Raw genomic sequence first — 27,874 nt, forward strand, 5'->3', positions numbered from 1 at the left:
ATGGCTTCAATCAATTGTCAAGATACAATTACAGACAGTGGTGGGGAAATGTGGTAAGTATAGCAACAATGAGAGTAGCACAGCGCACAGGTCAGCCCAGCAACAATTAGACCCATATCCTGAATTGCCATTTGTTACCCGTATGATCTTGGAAAAGCCTCAATTTCTTTATCTATACATTAATGATAAGTCGATAACAGTCTGTATTCCAAGGTGGCTGGTAAGAGAGCCTGGCAAAATGTTGAACACAGTGACTGATACATATTAAGTACAAGAACTTTTCTGCAAATATTATTAGTTTTTTTCCCCCTCTCCCAACAGTGCCCTTGGAGAAGATAGCAACATCATTGTGACAGTGACTAGTTTTCTCAACAAAGAATTTAGACGATTACTGTTTCTCTGGTAGGTTGCACATGTTTGCAGTGAGAACACTAATATATGTATTAGACCGTATGATCATGTCAGAATACAATGAGATGAAGCGAAGAAAAATAAATATCGTCAAGAGTTGGAATTGAACTACAAGAAAATCATAACAACAAACATTTATTCAGACTTTTTCATGGACTAGCATGTTTTGGAAAGCATTTCATGTTAACTCGTACAGATCTAATAATAACCACATAAGATTGACACTATTTTTTCCCCATTTTATTGATGAACAAATAGAAATCTAGAGAGTCAATAACTTGCCTGAGATCATATAAATAATGCATAACAGATGGGTCTCTAAGCAATGTTGTCTATATCCACAGTCTGAGGGAAAGTGTTATCCTTGATGCTAAATAAGCAAATCACAGTAAAGGGGAAAAAATGTGTATAACTTAGGTTTAGAGCCAGAAAACATAAGGAAAATAGAGAGACTTAGAATGATGTGATTCATCTACAGTGTGGGTATAAATTGTCTTATGGGGCTGTAGATGCTAAACACAAATCTAAAAAGAAGTGAGAATACACGTAACTACCTTGTTTCAAGGGTCTTATAAGTGCTTATTGAATCATCACTGATTACATAACTGGGAGAGCTGGATGGGTAAATTTGCAAAATTAAATGACTATACAATCATACAAAGTTAGATGTAAAGCCTTATACCTAGAGCTGAGTTTTTACTCAAATGAGACCATATGGCAACTAAGTAGAAGAGGGTAAGAAAAAATTAAATACCATAATCTGGAGGTCTTTTTTCTGCATATCTAAGGGCAAATTGGAAATCAAAGAACCAGATCAAAAAAGCATTAGTGTTTATCAGATATTGCTGCCAGGTACTTTATCATGAGAAACATCACATGCTGCTTTAGTGTTGGCAGAAGTTTTTATTGAGAATTTAGAGTAAGAAACAATGGTAAGATAGCTAAACACACCTTAGCATAGGTTATATTACTGCTATGGGAATTCTTAGGAACAGGATGGAGAAAACAGTAATATCTAGAAGTGCGGCTCGCACATCTTCTGGCATCAGGTCCCTTTGTAAGGAAAAGCAATTTGGAAAAATTTAGACCCAGTTATTATATCTTAGTTGTTAATTTATTTTAAGTAACAATAATAAACATGTTAACAAAATAACATTTAAAATGATACATTTTCACCACAAACGATGTTTGGTGAGAAAAAGTAGCTTTATTTTATATTTTCTCACCTTTCTAATGTCTGACAGCTTCAGAGCTGGATTCTCATATCTGTTTCTGTATCCAATATTTGTGATATCATATATCATATAGCTCTTGGAAAATATCATTGTACTCTATTTAGAAATCAACGATGAAAAAGGTAGATATCACCTTAGTATTATTATGAAAATTATTTTCATCTCTTGGACCCTAAGTTATCAGAAGGTCCACACTGAGAATTTCAGGAAAAAATATGTTGGCAGAGAGTAGATGTTTAAATAATGCTTTTGAAGGAATGAATGTGTACCTGAGTTGCAAGTTGCCATAAAATTTGTCCTGAAATTGCATTAGATGTCACCTTGGGAAATCATAAATTAGACAAGCCGCTGTGTTCAGACTGCCACATTCATCAAAACTCTTCAGGCTGAGAACTCTTAAGAGAATTGACTACACTCTGTTGTAATGACCTGATCTTAGGTAAGAGAATATGGCCATAGGAAAGTATAGGTGAACAACTTTGAAACAAAAAATGCAAGAAAGAATGTCACTCAGCTACAAAGCTTTTTAATCTCATAATAATGAAACTAGTTAGGATTCTAGCCTACAGGATATAACCCTCAAAGACATCATAAAGCTTATTTCAATGTAAACAATTTTTTTTTGGCTGTCTACTATAGGTACTGTAACATATGTTACAGTCCATATCATTAGACATTATATCAATGTTTGAGATATATAATACCAATAAGTATATAGTCTTACAACATAGAAGTCTTAAAACATAGAAGCTATAAAACATATGTATAAATATATTATGATAAATATATAATATATCTTTTATATATTATCTAATTTATAGATAATATATAAATTGAAGTGAGCTTAAATAAATTCAATTTTAAATGTTATTTAAAATTTGAGGCTAAAAGAGATCAACTTTCTACTGTACAATCCTTTTGAAGTAGTCATTTAAAAATGATGACTTCTTGTTGTGCCATTTTCCATTCCCAATGTAATCTCTGCACTAATATAAAATATCAAAATCTTAATGGCTTATATATCCTGGGAAAGGTGCTTTACTACCTCAACCTTTTCAATATTCTGTATTTTGATTGCCCTGCCCTTCAACTCCACTTATATTTTATAGCCTCATTGAACTGTGGGGAAGAAATTAGATTGGCAGGGAAAAAAATCACAAAATTCTAAATATTAAAGGTGTCAGCTGCAAGTCTTAAATTGTCTTATTTTATTCACCAATGTTAAGGACTATAATGGTTTCAGTGGTCATATTTTGCAAAATAATTTGAACTAAATCAAAATAATTCTCTTATGATTTAAGGTGGTGAAATGTATATAGGTGTGTGTGTGTGTGTGTGTGTGTGTGTGTGAAAAGAACTAGCATTTTATTTAATTAAAACAAACAAAATAAAAAAAGAACTAGCACTTTATAAAATAAAATCTATTTTCCCTTTGGTTGCCAGGTTTGTGCAATATTCTCAAAGCACAAATTCAAATTTAATCATACAAGGAAGAGGCACAATTGCAATGTTGAATGAAGAAACTCTAACCAGTCATGGACAGGGGGTGTAGACGGTCCGTATGGGCTCTAAACAGCAGCTGGATTTGCCTAAGAGAAAAAAAGCAAGTGAATATGGGTGGCGGATACCACTCTTTAAAATACAAGGCAATTTCAAGGAAAGGAACGTTGATGCTGATTGCGAAGAAAAGTCTGTTATAATTAGATCAGAAAATCAGAAACAGAGGGGCTTGATTTGAAGAGCTTTACACTAGGCTGAAAAGGAGACAAGATGAGAAATTGGAGTAGTAGGAAAAGTTAAGTTGCACTACAAGTCTAGCTCCTCGCTTACATTCGAACTTGTGGGAAACAATCATATCAGACAAAGAAAGCCTGCAGGTTCTGCTTGTTCATAAATGCATTCACTTGCATTTTATTTTCCGCTTCTCCTCGGCTAGCTTTCTCTCTATGCATTTGCAGATGTATCTATCTATCTTCATTAAAACTCAATCAAGAAGAACATTTGTATTTCTAGCTGAGAAGCAGTTTTCATGGCTTGGTAAGCAAACTGCTTTCTTCGGTGCATATTATTGTAATGTAACTCAGGAAATGGCATTAGATAAGACATTCCATTCCATGTTTTGTTTACCCCAAGAGATTATAAGCAATAGGTGAAATAAAATGTATATGTATGAGCACTTAAAGATGGGATAATTACTGCCTCTATGGAAACTTCAATAATTCATGCATGGGAAGACAGTGCTTTCTGGTAATGATACAAGTTACAAATCTTTTTTTTTATTCCAGAAAAAATAATGACACATGTTCTCAAAAAAGTAGCATTCTTAGCAATTTGTTGGGCAAAGAAAGTTTACATATCAATTCCTTTGCTAATCCACAAAATTCCTCCAAAAACAGTAACAAAAATTGTGCACCTTTGCATCTGTTTGCAAAAATGTGTATAGAGATATTTATAAAAGCATGAAACCATACATATGAAAACATGAAATTGTGTCAGGGTTGTGCCCAAGATTTCAGAGAAAAAGTTGTTAGTGTCCTGTATTGTCAGTAGAGGCCACGTCCTTTGTTTTATTATAGATTGCCAAAAAAAATCACAGCCTCTTGTTATGTTGTCAAATAAGAAATTAAATTTACAGTTATATTTGTTATAAAATATTTTGGTTCTTATTATTTAAACATTTTAATGAAAAAGTTGAAACAACATCCATAATTATAACTAATAAACATCAGCTTTTTTACAGAAGTTTTCACAAACTTTTCAAAGAATATCATTTCTAACCACTTTAATACACCTCAAAATAAGAATAGACTTTTTAATAAAACTATTCAATTATATATTTTATTAAATGTATTCACATTAAGTACACATTTTATCATAAATGGACTATTAGTTAATCTTTCTATGTATAAACCACTAGTAAAATAACAGTTGTTAGATATTTAAAGATTCTCTCTGGTACAGACACTTAGATTTCTATTTTCTTTCAAAGCGTACACACTCGCTGTTTTCTGTGGGGGATAATAACAGGCAAATCAAAACATCCATTATTGATACCCCTGTAATAAGTAATTCATCTCGCTCCTACCATCACTGCTGCTTCTTTCTTCCATATTCAGTGTGTTCCCCTCCCTTGGCTTCATGGCTGCAACAGAAATAATCAACTCTTCAGTCCCCTCAGCCAGTATTTGAAATACATCTGGAATGGTGACAATTTTTAAAAATACAGAATTATTATTATCAGCAATATCACCATTCACCTACTTTAACTTCTTTTTTATTAAAAATAGATCAATTATGCTATAAAATCCATATTTTGTAAATTAAAATATGTAAAATATGAGTAAAATTTTGTGAAGATCAAATAGCCTTAAAAATAAGTTTGGATTAGGTGTCTACTCTATAAATATAAATATAAATATAATTCAAATAAAAATAAGTTAACTAGTGTCTGTAGACTTTCTTATTTTCTTTTTCCAAATGGTTTATTTTCCTACAACTCCTTCTTTAGCGTCCACCTTCCCACAGAGCAAGGGGACCATGAATTGCTCTGAGTTCTGTTCACCTGCCTCACCAAGTCTCTTCTTTGCTGGAGCTAAGAGAGATGTGAAGACATAATCATGTCCCTCCTCCTTTCATGCTTCTTTAAACCTTTTACTTCCAAATACTGATACTTCAGATAGCTGTAAAGTCTCAGATGAGAATTGTCTTTTCAGAGTGAGCTTGAGTAGAGAGGGTCACAATTTTAGAGATAAATTCCCCAAAGGTGCTCTGACTCCCATAGAGAAATCCAGACACTGTCTAACCTCAGTCCGCAGAAAAGTACAGGCACTGAAGACTCAAACCCCATTGCTTCTTCCACCACTCTCTTAATAGTCTCGCTCATGGTTCTATCACCCCAAAAGCCAGAGGGCAAGGGAGCTTAAGCAGAATATAAATCAGGATTACAAACATAGAACAGAGTGGAAGAGAGTGTAGAGGGAAATGGAGGGGTGGGGATGGGGGAATAAATAAAAAACTGGTGGTCAAGGTAGAAATAGAAACATTCTGGCATGAAAATTATTTTCTTCTCTTAAGTAAAAAAACCTCCCTTTTACAGAGCATTTATTTTTTTTAAGTAAACAGCTTTAAGAGGAGGAAGTCATCTCCTAGATTCTGGAACAGTGAGAAGACTAGCTTTAGAAAAGACTAGCTTTAGAAGACCTTGAGTGATGTTACTTAACTAATCCTTGACCTTAAGTGACAGAAGCACAATTTTACAGTAGAGTAAATTTTCTCTTGAATCTGATTGATGAAAAAGCATGATCCCGCCCCCCTTCTAACAACCTCACTCTACATTCCAGCGAAGAATCTCTACAAACATATTTTGCAGAAAATATATTTTAGCTGTCAGAAAAAGAACTATTTGTGAAACAATGATAGCTCCAACGATTTTGAAGACTCTAAATAAAAGTCATCCACCAAGCCATGCACAGGATGGTGGAAATGGGATCCAAGACGTGCTTCTTCTGTCTCTGGGTCAAGGATTCACCTACTAAGTGGGCTTACTTGTGCTTTAGCGGTCATGTCCTCCCAACTAGATGCAATTCAGTAGATAATTGGGCCACAGAGATCTCATCAACAGCAATAGGTTCTCTGCCCCTGAAGTAGAGATTTGAATTATCTCAATCATTAATGTGTCCTTAAACCTATAAATATACATGATATTATATTCCATAAAAGTTCAATAGGGATTATTAATTTTAAATGGATGTAAAAATGATGAATATATTAGAAGGTTGTTACAGAGTGCAGACCAATATTACTTCAACTTAGCAACACATATTCTATTTTCACAATTCAGGACTCAACACATTAATTACATTAATTTCTCACTTTACAAATTTGAATTCAAAATTTATATCTATAATAATATTTATGGAAAAAGTTAATTCACTTATAATTCTGCAAATACAACAAACTTTCATCTCTATCAGGGTAGAAAATGGATCAGCATACTATTTCCCATCTCTGGTTTTCAATACATATTTTTTGGATAAAGAAGAAGACAAAAAACAAATAAAGAAAATAGTTTCTCTACTGTAATATCTCACATGGCAGAATATTGTCTGTGTTCCTTTTCTCTTTTCTCTCTCCTTTTTTTAATCCAGTTACATCCCAAGCATATAGACTCGGTATATAGAAGGTGGTCAGTCAATACATGTTAAATTAACATGTCCTGGACTCTTTTTAACTACAGTATATGTTAATCAATACATTTTCTCGTTAACTGAACAAAGAGTTTATGCATTTGTTTGTCCAAATTTGCAAGAGACATATTTATATATTCCAATTTCCTCCAATATTTTCACGCTTTGTTTATAATGAATCTGGCAATTGGACTCCTTCAATTCAGCTTCAATCTTTACATTTCCCTTAGAGGTAGAAATAAAAGGTCCAGGACCTTTATTGTTCAATGGTGTGTAATGTTTTTCTTGAAGGTGCTTTGCTGGCAATATCTGTTCACAGTTACATAAATGAAAGTTTTGGAGAGCAGAAACACCATTGATTAAAGGCTTCTCTGGGCTGGCTGCAGGTCTGTTTTATTTTTATTTATTTATGTATTTATTTATTTGCAGCAAAGAAGGTAAGGACTTATTTTTAGAAGTGGCCTACACCCAGAGATACAAGCCGGCTAATGCTCAAAGATCTGGCTCCCATGGCTTCCAGAAGATGGATTATAGTGGGGAAATATCATTAATCATGGTGACTAAGGGAGTTAGGGGTGTGATCAGAGTCATGGTCTCTACTGATTGTTCCCTTCTAGGGTAGGTGGGTAGAGGGTCAGTGCTTCCCTGCTTTAGATTGCTCTTATTTTAAAAACTGAGAGAGCAATGATTCTGCCATGTCAAACTTATGAGAATCACTACAAAAGATATTTTGTACTTTGAGAAGCCAAAGATTACTTTTTATGGACTTTAATGCATTTCAAATGTTTTAAACTTAGAATGTCATATCACTTCTCATATAATTAACAATTTTGAATCTCAGGCTGTCATACCAAGGTAACAAGAGAGAAAAAGATGGTCAGTGTTTAACTGAATTAATTTACTGTTTACTGTTTGTTTATTTTTAGAAAATGGGCAAAGAGATATGTTATACTAAAGTGCGTGTTCTCTTACGAAGTAATGTTCCAGTGTTCTCTAAATTTACGTCTTTTTTTCTAGTTTTTTTCCTATCCAAGCATCTACATACACATAATAATGTGAAAGTTATTAATAATATTGCTGACTATATATTATTAAAGAGATACAGTGCCATTTATTTGGGGCATTAGTTTTAGTTTTTCAACAGTAACTCAGATATATAGAAATAGAAAAATTTGTGTCCTGCATACTATTCAACTGTCTCACAATTTCCCTTTCACACACTCAGTACCAGCAAAACAATCATCACACTGAGTAGTCGGATTCATTTAATGTAACAATCACTCCTTTCATAACTTTGTAATTCATAGATTTACCCAATCTCTCTTTTGGTTAAATACTTAGTTTTCCAGAATTTCAAAATGATTCCTTTATTCAAGGTTAAATCCTGGCTCATGAGTATTTTCTCTGTGCTATGTTTTAGACTTCAGTCTTTATCCTTATAGCATACATGGCCCAATCTATTTTATGTTGGCAGGGGATAGCCTTTTAATTATACCCAGTTCTCAGTCCCCTGTAAATTTGCACGTAGATCTTCAGGTGACTCACTAAACCAGTACCATGAGAATTCTGAATTTTCTCCCACATTCCTCCTTGGGGCACACAAGAACTTCTGAACCGCCCCCCCATGTCCTATAACATCAAACAGAGTGCTAATTAGCATAGTGGAGGGGGGAGAAGAAGAGGATGCACTGGGGGCTTACGCACAGTTAACAAGATCAGAATCTCTCTGTCCTACTTTTTTTTTACTCCTTTCTACTTCCTAGAGTTCTCCCTGTTGTGAAGCAGACTTCCTCTAGGAATAGAAAATTCATTCTCTTTGCTATTTGAATGCATTAGCCTATAGGTGTTGAGATGTTTTTTAATAACTAAGATTTTTAAATGCTAAGATCCCAAGCCTCATAATGGATTAGTATCCTTTCAGCGAACTTTCCTACATAAAATTATTTTACATATTCTCATCGTTGTTTCCTTGTCATTTATACTGATTATAAATTCCCACAATATGTTGCATAACAAACAATCATGCAACCTCAGTGGGAAAGAAAAAAGTTTCTTTTAGTTCAGGTTGGTGAGGAGGTACTGCTGCCTGAGCATAGGTAGGGTTTTCATTGGTCAATGATGGTTTTGGCTAAAGCACCTGGAGACTCATGACAGTGGCTCATATAATTCTCCTACTTCACCTGGGACTAACCTGGATATATTCTGATGTTGATAGTAAAGCGCTAGATCAGGACTAGAAATACTTAAGTGCTCTTCCTATCTCTGTTGTATCATATTTGTTAACATTCAAAGTGAGAAATTCGACTGACCCTGTTGCTGGTGGAAATCGGGCTCATCCTCGGGATACCAAGGAAAGTATTGCATGGACCCATGCTTAGGAGATTGTGGTGCAGCAAGATGGTTTATTCTGGAAGAAATACGCCCCTGAGTTTCCAATGTTCCATCTCTGTCTGTCCCACCACGGAAAAAGGCCAACCTTGTCCTCAGCAAGGCCACAGCAAAGGCAGAGTTTCTGCTTCATATTAAAGCTTAGTCCTCGGAAGCCCACGCAGTCTGTTGCATACCCTGGTAGCTACAAGAAACACAAGGTCATCTACTCCCGAGTGAGAGAGAATGCGAGAACGTATTGGGCAAGTTTGTACTGGGTGGGTGAGAGGGAGGGACTTTCTTTGTTCCCCTGGGATTATATTAGGGTGGATGTTGGATGGACCAGGTGTTTCTGATAAGTACACCCCTGGTTAGACTGACATGTCTCTATGGTCAAGTACCTCCCCCAGCGGCCCCCAACAATTCAGGACCAAAGTGGGGAACGGAGAAATGTTAGTATGCTTGGTGGAGCAATGCTATCACGCCCTGGGGTATGAAACTATGCCTTCCTGGCTAAGCAAGCAGGCTCATGCTGCCCAGTTTATTGAACTCAGTGTCTAATTCCCTTAGCCCCTCTTTTTATTAATAACTAGTTAACTGCCTATGGTAACAATCCCAGAGTCCCAACTTGATGCATAAGACCCTGCCCAGAGTAGAACGTGTTTACGGTTGCACACTAAAAAGCATAAATATAAGGAAAGGCAAAGTGTTAGAGCCAGTAATGCAATCAACTTAGCAAATTTCTTGTTTTGGGGATTAAAAAGATGTTCATACTTCTTTAATCCTTCATCCATAATTATTTATTTTTAAAACACTATACCTAATTTTTTTTCAGTCTTGGTGTTTCATATAAAGGAAGATTATTAATTACAGAAAATGCATGTTTTTCTTTTCTTTATAATTACAATTTAGTTCTTGCAAGTTAAGTGACTGATCTGGGGGAAAATATGTATATCAATAAACTAATTCAGTCATGGATTCCACTGCATCAACGTCATACTGTTCTTTATGATCCCATTTTTTTCTCTATGTTTGTTACTATTCATTCGCTTGCACACATCAAGCCCAATCAAACACAAAAGAGAGTTTGCAGCAAAGTAGAGGTCCATTAGTTGAGGAAGGCCTGGAGTCATAGGTAAGCTAATGCTCAAAGCCCTGGCTCTTGGTTGGCTTCCAGAGGATGGGTTATATAGGGGAAAAAAAAATCATTAATCATAGCAGCTAAAGGAGTTGGCATTGTGGGCTCTACTTATCGGATGGGGCCAGGGTAGGGAATAGCTTGACCACTGTGTCAGGTCCTGATGTCAGCCAGGGCATTGTGCTTTCTGGTTTCATTATGGTGTGGTCTATAGGGTAGTTCTACTTTCAAATGCCTGGGGCTGAAATACAACTGAAGTCAAGATGTTCTCTTTAGCTTGACTGAAACTCTGTTTCTGTGGTCAGCAGGTCTGAGGCTTTGTTGTTAAGACAGTTTAAACGGACTGGAATCTGATATCCTGGGGGCTTAATGATTAAGAGAGGGAGTGGGTGGACAGGGAAAAAAAGGTCTTTTTAAGGAGATGGAGTTTCTGTGTGGGTACACATTTTCCACAGGGCAGCAAGAGTCATCTTTTTAAAACAAGAATCAAGATTTGTCATTTTCTCAATATCCCTGTGTTTTTGCCTATTTACTGCAATTTAAAATCCTTGCTGTAATTTGGAGTGCCCTTCAGGACCCACTCAGTACCAGCTTCTCCAGCTTTATCTTCTTCAACTGCCCTCTGCCATGTGCGCCTTCTGTATCTCTAACCATCCTATTTCTACAACCGTGCCAATTGATATAATACAGTCACATTACTGTTATTCTGGCTTTCTCAGACAAAAAAAAATTTTTTCTTAACTACCATATAAAAATAGGTTTCTGTGTTCTAGTCTCATTAAAGTTAAAACACTTTTGAAAACTTAAGATAATTATGTAATTATATTATGTTTGAATCAGGTGGACAAATCACATCATTTTCTTCTGTTTTGTTTATCTACTGATTAACATCTCCTTGTAGACTTAGGATCAATAGACACATTCTAAAGCCATGCTTAAAATTCAGTCTCATAAAAAGTTAAAAAAGTAGCCAATAAAAAGGAAAGACATGACAAATTTAGATGATTATCTAGAATACTGAAATGGATAGTATAATTACTACGACATCTTGATGGAATAAAAGGTAACAAAACAAAACAAAAAATAAATTATTTGGGAGTGTCACTTGTTCTAATGTTGAAGAGATTCACTTAAAGAGAATTGCTTCACATATTTCATTTTCAAGTGATGTCTGAGAAATTTGAAGTTTTCCCAGCCTTCTTTCCATTTAATCCTGAAACGAATTTTCTGTTCTATACAACTCTTGATATCCTATTTATGGAAAAAACTGAATTATAACCTAGAGGTACACAGGAAGAAAAATTTGGAAATGAAACACTTAGATATTTAGAAGAAGAAAATTTCAAGCAAGTGTTAAATATGAAGTCTGTTTTATTCTTGCTCATTACAGTAAATGAAAAGGAAAAATGATAAACTCAGGGAAGAAATATTAAACAAGAGAATCAGGACTTCTTATTTTGGAAAATTCTCATCCTATCCAGATTGTAAAAGACCCTAAAATTAGAAGGTTTACTTTCAAGGAGGTGTGATCTGAAGAGAAAGCGTATTCTGTCAGGACAAGTTTTTGTTATTGCTTCAGAAGGAATAAAAGGTCACAGCATTGTTACACCTAAGACTTTTTGAAAAGATTAGGTGAGCAATTTAAGGATTTCCTCCATTAACTCAGGAGAAGCCAAAAGAAAGATTTATTGTCTAGGAAAGAGAGGTGAGGGAACCTCTCGCTGAATGGAATAAATCCCTGTGACATACTTAGGAGATCTACAAATTTCGAAACTTTATACCCTCGGAACTGCCATCTTAGACTGAAAGAGATAGAGAAATGGTAACAACAACAACAACAACAAAGAATGCATTTGGAGTTTCAAACTTCTACAGGCAGAAAAGAGGCTGATAAAACTACTTACTTGCCAACACATGCTACCCATCATGACAAAGGCAGAATGACTCCGAGGGCGAAGCTGCAAGCCCAGTGAATGGAGTTGTGAGCCACAGACACACTGAAACCTGAGAATAATTGATAATAATCGAGTTTGTCTACAATCAACAGAGGTGTATCACAGAATGTGGAATATTGAACATGTTGGCCAAATAATTTTGCCACGGTCTAATCTTTATAGGCAATCACTACTTCCATGAGGAAGACTCCTGGGGAAACAGGAGTTGAAAAATTGGGAGTCTAAATGTACATTGTAGATAGTAAAGGAGGTAAAGGTATTGAAAGGAGAGAGAGGGAGAAATGAAAAAGCCCAGAGACTGACATAACTATTCAGGGTATCATTTACTACAGCACTAGGAAAAACCTCTACAACTTAAGTAAACACTAATTCATTTGTATTTCTCAACAAATTTCTCTCAATTTGCCTAAAACTTTTCAACTCCTTGAGAAAGCACTAATATTAAACAGGTAGTAATAATCGCTAATCCTACATGATTTGTCATCACTATTTAAAATATAATGTCTACCACTAGTTATGTTCTTAACACTCACTACATGTTTGTGTGTATGTCCACATGTATGCAGGCATCATGCATATTGTACATGTTATATAGTCACTTATGTGTGTGTACTAGGGGGAAACCCCATCCCACAGAGTCCCCCCAGCTGCCGCAGATGAGGAAATAAGTTGTTCCAGGCACTATCAGTCAGTCAGGAAAAGGAGGTGGCAAATCCCTCTCATGGAGAATGCCCCAGAACCCTTCTCTTGAAGTGAATTTTATTGAGAATGATATGCTCAGGGGTATACAGCATGCATGCAAAGCTTATCAATCAATGACTAAAGGCTATGTTTACAGAAAACAGATAGAGATCATAGACAACAATTGAAGGAACACAGAGATTTGCCTCAGGTCAGGGGCTGGTAGACAGGGTGGCACCCATTTGGCCCTAAAACCTGGGAAACTGATCTTATCCTGTACTTGGACCCCAAATATCAGTACTCATTAACTCAAGGGCATTCTTAGCAAAGTAAGTTTTGTAGGACTGAATGAATTCCTGTTCCAGGCCTAATTGCCCCTAGGAAAACTCCTGATCCAGTTGGTGTCTGTATCTGCCTTTAGTATTATTTCAAGCCTGAGTCAGGCAGGCAGGGCAGAGCCGCCAAGAGACAAGGAGACTTCTTTCAGGTAGAATGAATACTCCGGCCATGAAAAAGCCGAGGGGTGAGGGTCTTTTGCCCCTTCTCATGTCCCCCAATTCCTTCCCTGATGACCCCTATGCAACTGTGCCTGGTTGTCCCTGCCATCAGGGGGTCTTACCCGTCATTGACTAAACATCCATCCTCCGGGGCCAAGCAGGGTGATGAGAGGGAAGCAGGGGCTGCACCCCTGCCAAGGGCACAGGTGTTGTCTCCTCAGTGGCCTGTTTTCCCAGGGCCTCCTTGCTCAGCTCCAGCCTTGGGGCCCTCTCGCCTGTCAGTGAGGGTACAGTCCCTGAAACCAGGCAAGATGGTTCCCAACATGTGTGTGTATTATATAATATTATATAAAGTATAAATACTTATGGATATTATTATTTTGGGAAGGGTACTTACCTACTAAAACCTAAGCTATTGATGTTTTTCTAGCCCTTAGGAGTTGAGTTAGTGGGAGATGCGCACCTCCCCTGTGTCCACATGTGTTTGCAGGCAGCCCCAGCTCAGTGATAACTCATTGGCATATACCACTGTTTAGTATCATCTGGGAATTACCACTTTGGGAATACTGGTGTGAATGTTATAATTTAGAGTTTTCAGACAAAACACAGTGCATGGAGGGACAGAAGTAAAGGCATAATCATTACGCAATTTATAGGCCTCTGTGAAAAAAACAACAACATAGAATTTGTTTATGAGCAAATACAAGCAACTGTAGAGAAGCTAGGAAATAAAACAAGAAGCTGTGGATGGTGTTATATGTTGGTGTTATATGGTGTTTTTACAGTGATAAAGACAAAGTTAGCCCTAACATGGTGGCTATGGCTGTCAAAGTTGCCATTAACTCATTTGTATTCACAAGCCTAAGAAAACATGGAAGGGGGTGAATAAATAACAGAGAAACAACTGATGTCTTATTTTCCTCTTAATAGGGTCAGCTTCAGGAGCTTAGAATTTTGCCTGAAATTAGAAATAAATGTTTCCTGATATGTCATTTTTTAAAAAAAGTATTGTATATGATTATGATAATATAAAATAGTTACATATAATTGTTATATATATCTGTTATATAGAATTATGGAATAAGATATTTTTAAAATTAACCCTGGCTGGTATTGCTCAGTGGAGTGAGCGCCAGACTGTGAAGCCAAGTGTCGCCAGTTCAATTCCCAGTCAGGTCACATGCCTGGGTGGTGGGACATGTCCCCAGTGGGGGGGTGTGTGAGAGGCAAACCACCCATTGATGTTTTTCTCCCTCTCTTTCTCTCTCCCTTCCCCCTCTCTAAAAATAATAAATAAAATATTTTAAAAATACATATTTTTATTTTTAATTTTTTCTTTTTTCTATTTATTTTTATTGTTCAAATACATTCATCTTCATTTTCCCACCACCACTTTCCCCTGTCCCACTGACTCCCACCTCCCTCCCCCAATCCTTCCCCACTTTGGCTTTGTCCCTGGGTCCTTTATACATGTTCCTTGACTTGACCCTAAAAATATATATTTTTAAAATTAACTTTAAAAATTAAATCATTCTTGGAAAAAAAATGTTTTGAGTGGAAAAGTCCAAGTGGCTTTACCTGTACCTGTGCAGTCTTCTCACAACACGAAGAAGGCTATATGCACATTTTCTCTATAATTTTCTATTTCTCAGTGAGTGTTATCATTCTGGTTTATTATGACTTTACAATGTTTAAATGCAGTCAGAAAATAGTTTAACTTTGAAAACACACTTTACTACCTGGAGAAACAAACTGAATGTCAGGAAATGACTTAATTGCAAGTGGAGAAGATAGCAATGTCGATAAGTCCTGAAAAGCAGGTTTGTTACAGGTAATCTATAATGCTGTAATCCCAGGAGACAATGAAGAGCTGACTCTAAGTAGAAAATACATTGGGTCTTGGCAAAGCTCTTGAAGAAAAATCTTTCAGGTGGAAAAAAACAAATAGACGATTAAATAGAAGGCCAAGAAAACACCTGGTTGTAAATGCACTCAGTTAAGAAGAAAAATATATTTAAGTTTAATTTAATTTTTTAAAGGAATAATGGTTGACTATATACTTGCCTAGAAAAATTTATTTTTAAAACATATTTTCATATCATAATACCTCAGCACTAACCAAGGCTACAGGACTACTCTTTAAAAATAATCCATAACATATATTAACAAAATCTAGAAAAAGTATTAACTAAAATGTAAAAAAATGTAAAAATGTACTGTCAGATTATTTTTATTATGTGTATCACAACATTGCTTATTATATCTATTATATTGTTACTGAAGTATGTCTATAATGGGGGCACGGGTGTGTCTCATATATATCAGAAAACTGAGATCTTTTGTGCCTAGAAAAGACTCTGGTTTGGATTAGATGCTCAAAAATTAATTTCCATATGAAGGGGCAAGTGAGGGTAACAGCAGAAGGCCACCTACATGAGTTACAAACAGCTTTGGGTACTCTAGTAGTACAATATCTTCGAGGTTAAAAAAAAAATCTGGCTTTTCACTTCAGAGGGAAAACAACACTATCTTTTCTTCCGTAATGGAAGCAAGGACCAAAATTATTTTGTGACAAGAAAATTCTGGCAGTAATTCAGATTGAAATTTGACTGCTATGTTTATATATTTATATTTAACAATGCAGTTTGAAATTTAAGGAGAAACTTTTATTCCTCTTCATGTTGTGGGAAACATATGTGTATGTATGTTCTCATATCATTTTGGCTTTCAAGTGGCATTTTGTAAAATTCCTATTTATCTTCTTGAACTTTACAGATAAAAATAAGCCATTGATCTGTCTTCTTTATACTCCAATTACAAATTTAGATGGCATTGACTATTTACTTAGATCTTCTTGGAACTCTGATTTATCTCTGCTCACCGTGACATTAATTTTTTTAATTAAATATTTAATTTGTTTAATTTTATAAAGAGGGGAAGGGAGGGAGAAAGAGAGGGAGAGAGAGCCATCAATCAGTTGCCCCTCATATACACAGTGACCAAGGACTGAAAACCCCCAACCCAGGCATATGCCCCGACTGGGAATCAAACCAGTGACCTTTGGCCTTGTGGGAGGATGACCAGCCAACTGAGCCACACCGCTGAGGGGAGGACTCTACTTTTAAGTTGGAAAAAAAAAAAAAAGAGAGAGAAAGATTTCTAACAATTGTGCTCATTCAGCACATTTTTCTTCAGTGTAAAAATCCAGTGATGATCTCTGTCAAAATAGATTTTTTTTTTTCTGGCTAGAAGTGAACCTGACTTTTGCGTAAAAGCTTTGCTGCATTTAACTGCTGCACCTTATGTAAATGCTGTTGCAACAAAGGCTGCCACAGCTCTTTAATACAAAATGCTTCTTTAAAGTGCTCAAATGTGTGTTCATTGAAATATTTTTTAGTGCATCTTTAAACACAGCTTCTTATTCTCACCAAGAACTTTTTCACTGAACCCTCTTCTTATTTTCTTTGCTTTGTTCTTTCCACCATTCCAAGGGTGCACAGAAAGAACTTTTTTTCCCCCTCTTTAGCCTCCACAACAGCTGCATAATATCCTCATTAGTAATCCTCTTAATATTTCTTCAAATTTAAAATTTGCTATATGGAACTGTTACTGTTGGTGTTTAACTAGGTATTCATAAAGGAAAGAAAGCAAAGGGAACTAGACTCTGAGTTGAATAAACTGGGCACCATAAACTTGTTTGTTTGCTAGCCAGGAAGCTACAGTTTCATACCCTGAAAGATCACAACATTGCTCTGCCAAGGGGATTAACACTCCTCCCTTCCTCCCTCCAGCACTGGATTGTTAGGGAATTCAGGGAGAGGACGGACCGGACCACAGAGACCTGTCAGTCTAGCTAGGGGATGCACCCTATCCAAAGCCTGTGAAAGTTTGGGATTTGGGTTGATCTTTTTGAGAAAGCACCTGGTGCATCCCAAATCCAAGCTAACATAATCCCAGGGGAAGAAAGAAGTTCTCTCTTTCTTGCTCGTGATTTGTACTCACATGGCGCACACACGTGTTTTCTTCACGTGGTCCTAACAACCATGTGACTCATGGCCATACAGTTCCACATGCAGGCTATGATTCTCAATTAGTAAAGGTTGCTAATAATAGATACTAAACTCAAAACAGCTAATGAAAAGAAATAAAACAAAACAAAAACTTGGCTCGTCAAGGGAAGGTCTTCAGGGCCTTGTTTTCTGAACATAGGTTCTTTACCTCCTTGGTTTAATTTTCTAGGTATTTATTTTGGTGCAATTGTAAATGGGATTGTTTTCTTAGTTTTTTTTTGATACTTCCTTAGTGGTGTATTAAAATGAAAGTCAAAGGGGCTTTACTCAAAACAGAATTCAAACCAATAGAATCAAACTTTTAGCCAGACTTTTATACACATTTATATACATATGAACACATAACTGCATACACGTTCTCACCAACACACACCCTCATACCTTTCTCTCCATCAATCCTGCTTTGTTCTATACTACCCTCTTTTCTGAGACTATTTCTTCCACATGGTGAAGCTGCCCTTTGTCAATTCAGGTATTTGAAATCTTTAGCACTCTCCATCAGAAATTGAATTTGACCCCTGGCTGGTATGGCTCAATGGATTGAATGCTGTCCTACGAACCAAACAGATGTGGTTCAATTCCAAGTAAGGGCACATGCCTGAGTTGCAGGCCAGGTCCCCAGTAAGGGGTGCATGAGAGGCAACCACACATTAATGTTTCCCTCTCTTTCTACTTCCCTTCCCCTCTGTCTAAAAATAATTAAATAAAATATATTTTTTTTTTAAATTGAATTTGGCTCTTTTTGAGTTACTTAGCCACCCTGGTACAATTACTGAATGCAAGATACAGATGAACATATTTAGGCCAGCTTAGGTCTTATATGCATCTTTATGGCATGAAAGACAGAATCAAGGGATTGTTTACTTCACTGTAATTGCACAGAGAAATGGAGGGCACTTCCTCAAAAATGCAGACAATATATACTTCATGTTTACATAACCCAATTTCAAATCTTAAGCAAAACTGGTAAATTAATACATTTATTTTAACAAGCTCTGACTTTAAGAGCAGGTTATTTCCAACTTGGTTTTATGAGCATACTACTTATGTAAAAACAACTTGCACATTCTCTGCAAGATTTAACCTGTCAGTGCATAAACAATAATGTTATTTTTCTTATATTCCAGAATCCAGAGTTATTAAGCTATATGCTGGTAACATTATTTCAGTCATTTAATTAATGTTGCATTGAAACCAGAGAGGTGTCTAAGATGTACATAAAGCATATGGAGTAGCTTCTGTATAGCTTATCTAAATTACTGCTATGTGTGAAATTATAATTATTTTCCTTTTCTCAAATTATTTCTAAAAGTCAACATAGCTCTAGACTGAAGACTCCAATCATTGTTAATATACAACACCCCCCAATAATCAGCACAATATCATGCCCATGAAAATTATCACACCCTCTAAAAATAAGCATATCATGAAAGACTTTTTTATGTATTGGTTGCAGTTGTACTGCTTAGTTATAAAATCATATACTTTACATTGTGTTGTCCTTGATATTTGTCTTCAGTGCCTTGTTTTCTGAGCATAGGTTCTTTACTTCCTTGGTTTTATTTCCTTGGTATTTATTTTGGTGCAATTGTAAATGGGATTGTTCTCTTAGTTTCTTTTTGATACTCCCTTATTGGTGTATTAAAATGAAGCTGATTTCTGGATATTAATTTTGTATCCTGCTACTTTACTGAATTTGTGTATTAGTTCTAGCAGATTTTGGATGGAGTCCTTAGGATTCCCCATATACAGTATCATGTCATCTGCAAATAGTGACAGCTTTACTTTTTCCTTTCCAATCTGGATGCCTTTTCTTTCTTTCTCTTGTCTGATAGCTGTGGCTAGGACTTCCAGTACTATTTCGAATAGAAATGGTGAAAGGAGACATCCCTGCATTTTTCCTGATCTTAAAGGAAAAACTTTTAGTTTTTCCCTATTGAGTAAAATGCTTCCTGTGGGTTTCTAATATATATGGCTTTTAGAATGTTGAGGTATGTTCCCTTTATCTCCACTTTGCTGAAAGTTTTTAGCATAAATGGGTGCTGGATTGTATCAAATGCTTTTCTGTATCTATAGATATAATCATGCGATTTTTATCCTTCATTTTGTTTATGTGGTGGTTCAAATTAATTGATTTGTGAATATTGTACCAAGCTTGTATTTCAGGAATAAATTCCATGTGATCATGCTCTGTGACCATCTTAATGTATTACTGTAGCCAGTTTGTTAATATTTTTTTAAAAGCTTTTTGCATCTATGTCAATTATGAATATTGGCCTATACTTTTCTTTCTTTGTAGTGTCGATCTGGTTTTAGATTTAGGGTAATGCTTGACTTGTAAAATGAGCTTAAGAGTATTTCTTCCTCTTGAATTTTTTTGGAGTAGTTTGAGAAGGAGAGGTGTTATTCTTTTGTGAATGTTTAGTAAAATTTTCCTGTGAAGTCATCTGGTCAAGGACTTTTGTTTGCTGGGAGTTTTTTGATTACCACTTCAATTGCAGTAATTGTAATTGGTCTGCTTATATTTTCTGATTCAGCTTTTGAATATTGTATATTTATAAGAATTTATTCTTTTGTCTAGGTTGTGCATTTTTTTTTTGGCATATAGTCGTTTGTGATATTTTCTTACAATCCTTTGTATTTCTGTGGTATCAGTTGTTACTTCTCTTTCATTTCTAATTTTATTTATTTGGGTCTTCTTTCTTTTTTTTTCTTTAAGAGTTTGGTTAGAGTTTTGGCAGTCTTGTATAGCTTTACAAAGAATCAACTCTTGTTCTTTTTAGTCTTTATGTCATTTGTTTCTGCTCTAGCCTTTATTTCCTTTCTTCTACTCACTTTGGGTTTTGTTTGTTCTTTTTCTAGTTCATTTAGGTGTAAGTGTAGATAATTTAATTGATATTTTTCTTATTTCTTGAGGTAGGCCTTTGTGGCTATGAATTTTCCTTTTAGGACTAATTTTGCTGTGTTCACTAGCTTTTGGGTTGGTGTATGCCTGTTTCATTTGTCTTAAGTTAATATCTGACTTCTTCAGTGATCTCATTTTTGACCCATTTGTTGTTTAGTAACATGTTATTTAGCATCCATGTGTTTGTGGGGTTTTTTTTTTTTCCAGTTTTTTCTTATAATTCATTTCTCATTTCATACCATTGTGGTTGGAGAAGATACTTGATATGATTTTAATCTTCTTAAATTTACTGAGACTTGTTTAATGCCCTAATATATGGTCTATCCTAGAAAATCTTACATATGCACTTGAAAAAAAATGTATATTATGCTGCTTTGGGGTGAAAAGTTCTGAATATATCAATTAAGTTCATCTAATCTAGTATGTCATTTCAGGCCACTATATCCTTGTTGATTTTCTGTTTGGAAGACCTAACAACTGATATCAGTGGTATATTAAAATCCCCTGCTGTGACTGTATTACTGTTGATTTCTTCATTTAGGTCTATCAAGATATGCTTTAGACAGCCCTGGCTGGTGTGGCTCAGTAGATTGAGTACCAGTCCGCAAAACAAAGGTTTGCAGGTTCGATTCCCAGTTTACAGCACATGCTTGGGTTGTGGGTCAGGTCTCCAGTGAGGGGCTCATGAAGGGCAACCACACATTGATGCTTCTCTTCCTCCCTCCCTCCTTTTCTCTCTCTAAAAATAAACAAATAAAATCTTTAAGAAAAAGATTTGCTTTCTGCATTTAGGTACCTCTGTGTTCGGTGCATAAATGTTTACAGTTGTTATATCCTCTTGTTGGGTTGATGTCATTATCATTAGATAGTGTCAAGGATTCTTAGTATGTCCCCTCACTTTTTAGCTGTTAGGCTCAGTAATAGAAAGAGTCTCTGGTAATGTGAGTTGCTTGAGGGGAGACTCTCAGTGAGTGACCAGGTAGGGACAAGAGGTGTTCCCTAGATTGATGCAGATTCAAACTCATTGCCAGTGCTGGGTTTGAGGTCAGTAACAGTCTCAGGGTACACCAGATTCAGCCACCATCTGCCATATGCCTGCGGATCTTTGTGGTAGGGCTTACTTTCAAGGATTCTTCAGGGTGAGTTCAGCAGTGTTCATCAGGCCCACGAGGATGGTCCATGTGAAGGTAGGGCTCTGCATAGAATGATGGCAGTGGCCAGGAGTACGCTGAAAAAATGCCCCCTAGAAGCTGCACAACTCAAGCTTTTCCCAGAGTGGGCCCAGCCATCCTGGAGAGTACCTGCACTGGGGTACCTGGTCAGCCACCCTGAGGAGCACCAGCGCAGCCAGGGGTTGGGGGGGTGCCCACCAGGAGTCAGGAGGAGAGGATTCTCCCCTGAGGGGTCATTGCTGCTGTCAGTGGGTTCTGCTGCTAAGCCTGAGGCACAGGGCAGTCTGAGTGCCAGCACCGTGGGGGTGGGGTAGAGTTTGGGGTGGCGAGCTGACCCTGCTGCTGCTGCCCTATGTAATACATTTCTGTTAACTGTTTTTAAAGACTAAGGAATACTAATCAGGTAAGTAATATTGGAACAAAGAAAAAGCTAGTCAAGTTTAATAGGATAATTCTGTGTTAGTTAAAAATGAAAGGGCTATTTATTATGTGCCATGTTTGAAGAGAAAGGCAGGTAATTTAATTATAAATGTGAACTTCTTGAGCTTGACATTTATCTCCTTGGTGCATAATTTTCTAGGTAAGTAACCGTGTGATATAATGCAAGGATGCTAAACTACATAAACTCTCATGCACACAAGATACCAACTAAGAGTCTAAATCAATTATAAAGTACCAAAAGAGTTTTGCCATAGAGAAAACCTGTCATCTGCACAGTACATATGCAAAAAATGCAATACACTCATTGAAAGAGAATGGAATAAAAACTCCAAGATCAAATGTCAGTCACAAAAGGTCATGCATTTCTATATCCTTATCCAACTGCCTTAATTTCATTATCAAATGTAATAATACTATTTATTTTATAGCAGTTAGTCACCATGTCATAGAAATGGGAAACAAGAGTTAGGTCACCTACATGACGTTGGCTGTTTCTACCCGCCACTCTTTCTAATTGCACATTTTCTCAGAAATGAATTTTAAAATACAAAATATCCCTGATAAAAATAAGAAGAGGGCTCTATGGTAAATATTTTAAGTAAGGAAATGTAAGATTTACAAAACAAAAATTACGTTATTGCCTTAACCGTATGTATCCATGATTACTAGCCAAAAAATGATTTTTACTATAAAATAGCTAAAAACTGAATAGTATACTTTCCTTGTTAACTCAAAATCACATATACTTATATATTTTTTCTTCTTTTGCAACTTAGGTTTCCTTGAAATTTGTCCTTCTTATATTATTCTCTGTATAAAAACTTTAAATAACCCCTGGCTGGAGTGGCTCAATGGATTGTCAACATTGTCAAAAACTGTCCTTACAAATTAAATGTATAATTTTAAAGCCAAAAGAAAATTCAAATGACAGTCTTCAGTGAATACCAGAAGAGGTTTTTTTTTTTTTGTATTTTTCTTTAACATGTGACATTATTTTAAATACATTTCTGAAATCATTTCAGAAGTTTTCACAGGGAGCATTTGTAGTGACTATATTTGTTTTATTTCTTTAAGAATCCAAACACTAGAAACAAGAAAAGAACAGATCTCTTTTTGACTTCTTACTGGTATATTTTTCCATAAATCTTGATAAAAAGAAACAGCCATAGGGGAAAAATAATAAGATACAATTTGGATATTGGAGAAGAGAAATGGAAAATAAGATACGCTCTTTTTAAACTAGAGTAGAGTGTTATTTAAGGAAGAGAGCTATAGATCTTAGACAATTTTGATTAAAAAAATCTATTTCAATTTTTTTGGAATGATATATACATGCAAAAGTATTAATGAAAGTATTATTAAAAGTATTTTAATAAAACCTCCATTTTGATTAACTCAATTAATTATGAACTTAATTGCATCTGCAAAATCACATTTACTCTACAGTGTTTGATATCACATGATATTAACAGATCTTCCTCCTACTGTAGGGGAAGATATTATACAAAGTATCTACACCAAAGTGTAAAAATCTCTGAGCCATCTAAAAAACATACTTGCCAGAATTTGAGTAACAAAAATTAATGTTTATAATGGATTGGCATACTTCAAATATGCATATAAGAATATCAAAAAAGCATAATTATACTTTAAAAAACTACTTTTTTAATCTTTGAAGATGCCTAGAGATTCAGTAAGTCTTTTGGCATCTTGATTTAAAATATCAAGCACTTTAAGCGAAATAAGCCAGGAGGCGAAAGACAAATACCGTATGATCTCACCTATAAGTGGAACCTAACCAACAATACAAAGATGCAAGGAAAATAAGACCAGCAACACTGAAAGGAAAAGAAACCAACAGAGACAAGAAGGAAGGCGGGAGGAGGGGCAGGGGAAAAGGAAAAGAAGGGGAAAGTCAAGGAACATATAGCAAGGACTCATGGACAAAACCAAAGGGGAAGAGTTGAGGGAGGGAGCAAGGGAAAGTGGTGGGGGGTAGGCAGAGACAAATGTATTTGAAAAAATTAATTAATTAATTAAAAATATATCAAGCATTTATTTTCCCTTCTATATACAGTGTGATTTTAAGGTAACTCAAGGTTCTGATGGTGGAATTTTCTTTATTAAAGAATTCCAAGTAATAATTTCAGAAAGAATGCCATGATTAGAGAGCTACATTTTTGCAAATACTAATGAAAATGGATAAAGGAAGCTATCATCAATGACTGTTAAAATGGTTAGAGAAAGAGTCAATGGAAAGTGGACAACACCTAAATTCACTGACCTACATTAACATAATTAAAATCAAGATGACCAGGCAGTATATACTTCCTGAATAATGAAATATAAAGTTAATGAGGAGATCTACATACTTATTTTTCCCAATGAATTAAACCTGACTACAACCTAGCCTCTAAGTATAAATACCATTTTATGCAATTAATTATAAGGATAAAAATATAAGGAGCTCTATGATCATGCAAATTGCCAAATAAGAAATGTGAGATGGCCAACAGGACAAATGTGTAGTTATTTCCCACAAAATGCATAATATAAACAAAGAAATTAGAATGCCTATGAATTAAATGAGAATTATAAACACATAGCACCAAATGCCATGCATGGGTCAGTCAGGATTCTGATTAAAAAATAAACATAAAAATATATTTATATGAATTAGAATATTTATAATAAATATATTTATAAGAATAAATTATAAGAATTTATAAGAATTAGGAAAAGTGAACATTGACAAGAATTAAACATTAAGGAATTATTTTTTAATTTTGTTACATGTTTTGTATTGATAATAATCTTATCTTTTAGAGTTACACATTAAGGAATTTACAGGTGAAACAATAACATAAAATTTCCTTTGAAATGGGGATACATAGAGAATACCAGATTAGAAATGTTGACAATTTCTGAAGCCAGATAATGGCTACCCGGAACAAGTATTTAATCCCTCTGGTCTTGTGTAAGTCAGAAAAATAAATCCATAGCCTGTGATTTGTTGGCCTTGCTCCAACTGGCTATAGTTTGTTGAGCTCTGAATTGGACAAATATTAACTCATTGGTAAGGATTTATTAAACCCCGTGCTGGTAGCAATTCAATTTTTAAGGCTTTATTTTTATTACCCTTATGACAAGCCCTCTTGGTGTTTGCAATTATAAAATTGATATCATGGCTGCCTTGAAGAATCTTGCAGACAAGAAGTGACATACAAGATGGGGCAAAAGTAGGCTAACAGTTGCGAGTACACAGAAAACAGAGTTATTCTTGTATTATTATTTATTAATTATTATATCATTTTCTGTATGCGTAGCTGCAAATTTACCTTTGTCCCACCCTGTAAAATGCACACACACACTTTCTTACACACAAGTGAACAGTTCATTTAGTTTTTTTGTATATAAACTTCCTTAAAATATGCATACCAATGTATGCTGTAATGCCATCTTATTTTTTATAGATTTGAATCACAACAAGCAAAAATTTGATATTTTCTCCCTAGCTCTATGTGGTCATTAAATCAAGCTGAATCATACTGCCTATTAATTGTCATTCAGGGATTATAATGACTTTTTCAAATGTGGTGACCAAAAAGAAAGAGATTTATCTTATTTGGCTTGGGTTTTAAAAACAAATAGCTAATAGGACAATTAACCTAATGCAATGAAAGGTGAAAACTAACCACTAGTCTTTGCCAGTAAGTTTATTACTCGACAGAGGGGTAGATGAATACATGGGACACAAAAAGGATTTCCTTAGCAGGAAGGGGCCCAATCACCTGCCAAAATATCAACACACACGAGAGAAAAATTGTGTCCACAACAGAGTTTGAGAAATTGATCCACTAACCATTCAACACATGAGTTCCTGTCTAAATTTTAGGTCATAACAGCTTAGAAATAGAAATCGAAAAAGTGGTCACTCAGAGGTATTTAAAATTCTGGCCACTGTTTCTTTTATTTAACTAGATAAATTGATACAAAACACAAATTTGAACTTTGAATGAGCATAGGATACAGGAAAAAGATTCTCTAGGTTTAGCAGTATGGCTTTAGTATAAAGTATCATTGGCAAATTTTATCTGAGAAGGTGTTGGTATGAGACAAGAAGCTACACTCTCAGAAGGGCAGTCGATCTGTCGATTCTGGCTATATCAACATAGGTATCTGGAAAGAAATGAATAAAAACTGTTACAGTATATATTTCAGGAGATTACATTTCAGCAATTTAGAACTAAGTAGAGGAAGCAAAGTTGAATTTTGGAGGGAGAGCAGGGAAATGGGCTATATTATAGTTAAATTCAACCTTAGTATGCAAAAAAGCATTAAAGTTTCTAAGTACCAGTTGTAGTTTGAATTGTATCAATGTTGTCTGTTGAACCCATTCATGGGTTCTCTCAGATTGTTCAATATCCATTTTTAATCAAATTTTACCTGCATATAATTAATGTTAGTTGTCATTGCTTTCTTTTTCTCGTAGGGCACATAGTTGTACCTATGCGATTTATCTTTTTTCTCTGACTATGTCATGGTATTTTTCCCTCTGCCTGTCTTCAAAAATGGATAAAAATAATGACTATACAGCTTAAAATTTTTATTAATGAAAAATGCACATTAACAGATGCTTTTCAAATATTAGTTCAATCTCTAATAGCACTCCAAAATTTTAATTCTCCAACAAAATTGAAAATCCTATCTTCTACTATGATTAGAAGTATATATTATAGTTGATGTATTTTGCAGTGTTAATATACCTGGACAATAAATAGTGTTTATATAATCCATAAAATAAAATAAACTTTTAAAAGTCATAATCCTATTAAAATGAAAGCAGCAAGTCTCTAGAAATTTTACCAAAATTAATCATATTTTGATTTTTGTTTGTTTTGCTGTATAACCCAATCTCCTTTGTTTGTGAAATTTCTGAGGTCCCTGTCCCTGAACCCTAGATTGATGATACCCAAACACATTAAAACACTTTTATGTACTAGAACTGAACTGCACATAAACCTCACATTTTAGTTCTGTTTTATTTAAAAAGACAAATAAATCTTGCAACAACTGTCAACCCCTACTAGGATTCTATTTTCAGAAAAGTCTCATCATACTGTTCAAGAAGAGGCAAGGTTGCTTTACCTAACGGGAGCGCGCCTAAGTGACCAGACCTTAGTCCGGGGACGCACCGTCTCCGTCTTCCTGGGTACCGGCGGGGACAGGACTGGGTACACGCCAGACGAGAAACTGCGGCGGCAGCAGCTGCGAGAACTGAGAAGGCGATGGCTGAAGGGCCAGGAGCTGAGCCCCGGGGAGCCGGTGCTGCCCCCTCAGAGGGTGTGGCCTATGGAGAGATTCTGGAATAAGGTTCTGCAGGACCAGGCCCCGTGGAAGAACCTGATCTATAAGACATATCGACACAGTTTCCTTGTTTTTACTCATATACTTACACCTGCTTGGATTGTTCATTATTATCTCAAATATCATGTGAATAAAAAACCGTATGCCATTGTTGAAAGGAAGCCCAGAATATTCCTGGGTGATACAATCCTGGAGACTGGAGAAGTAATTCCACCAATAAAAGAATTTCCTGATCAACATCATTGAAGATTAAGTTAAAATTTCAGAGGCATATGAGCCCAAGTTTTGTTGCTATATTACCATATTTACTTAATATATTTTCTGGGAAAGTAACTTGAATAAAGTGTACCCTTGGGTAAATAAAAAAAAAAAAAAAAGAAGAAGAAGAAGAAGAAAAAACTCTTTTAAATGTTCTGTCACATAAAAGTTTTCAAAGAACTTTTAATATT

General features: G+C 35.4%; 1 protein-coding gene across 1 annotated transcript; it reads left to right on the forward strand.

Moving 5' to 3' along the window:
- LOC129073965 (NADH dehydrogenase [ubiquinone] 1 beta subcomplex subunit 6-like) lies at positions 1–27,791 on the forward strand. The gene is made up of 3 exons (XM_054577659.1): positions 1–53; positions 322–402; positions 27,149–27,791. Exons 1-3 carry the CDS (start codon positions 1–3, stop codon positions 27,669–27,671), a joined length of 657 nt encoding a protein of 218 aa, XP_054433634.1. The 3' UTR covers positions 27,672–27,791.
- Positions 27,792–27,874: the final 83 nt, after the last annotated feature.

The sequence above is a fragment of the Pteronotus mesoamericanus genome, unplaced genomic scaffold (genome assembly GCF_021234165.1).
Source record: "Pteronotus mesoamericanus isolate MK-2021 breed Mesoamerican mustached bat unplaced genomic scaffold, CSHL_Meso_final contig_116, whole genome shotgun sequence".
Classification (NCBI taxonomy): Eukaryota; Metazoa; Chordata; class Mammalia; order Chiroptera; family Mormoopidae; genus Pteronotus; species Pteronotus mesoamericanus.

Bases quoted from the DNA above. Each gene is read 5' to 3' on its own strand.
- LOC129073965 (XM_054577659.1), top strand. From the start codon at position 1: ATGGCTTCAATCAATTGTCAAGATACAATTACAGACAGTGGTGGGGAA. The intron at 54-321 runs GTAAGTATAGCA...CTCTCCCAACAG, and splicing joins GACAGTGGTGGGGAAATGTG to TGCCCTTGGAGAAGATAGCA. The intron at 403-27,148 runs GTAGGTTGCACA...AACCCCTACTAG, and splicing joins AGACGATTACTGTTTCTCTG to GATTCTATTTTCAGAAAAGT.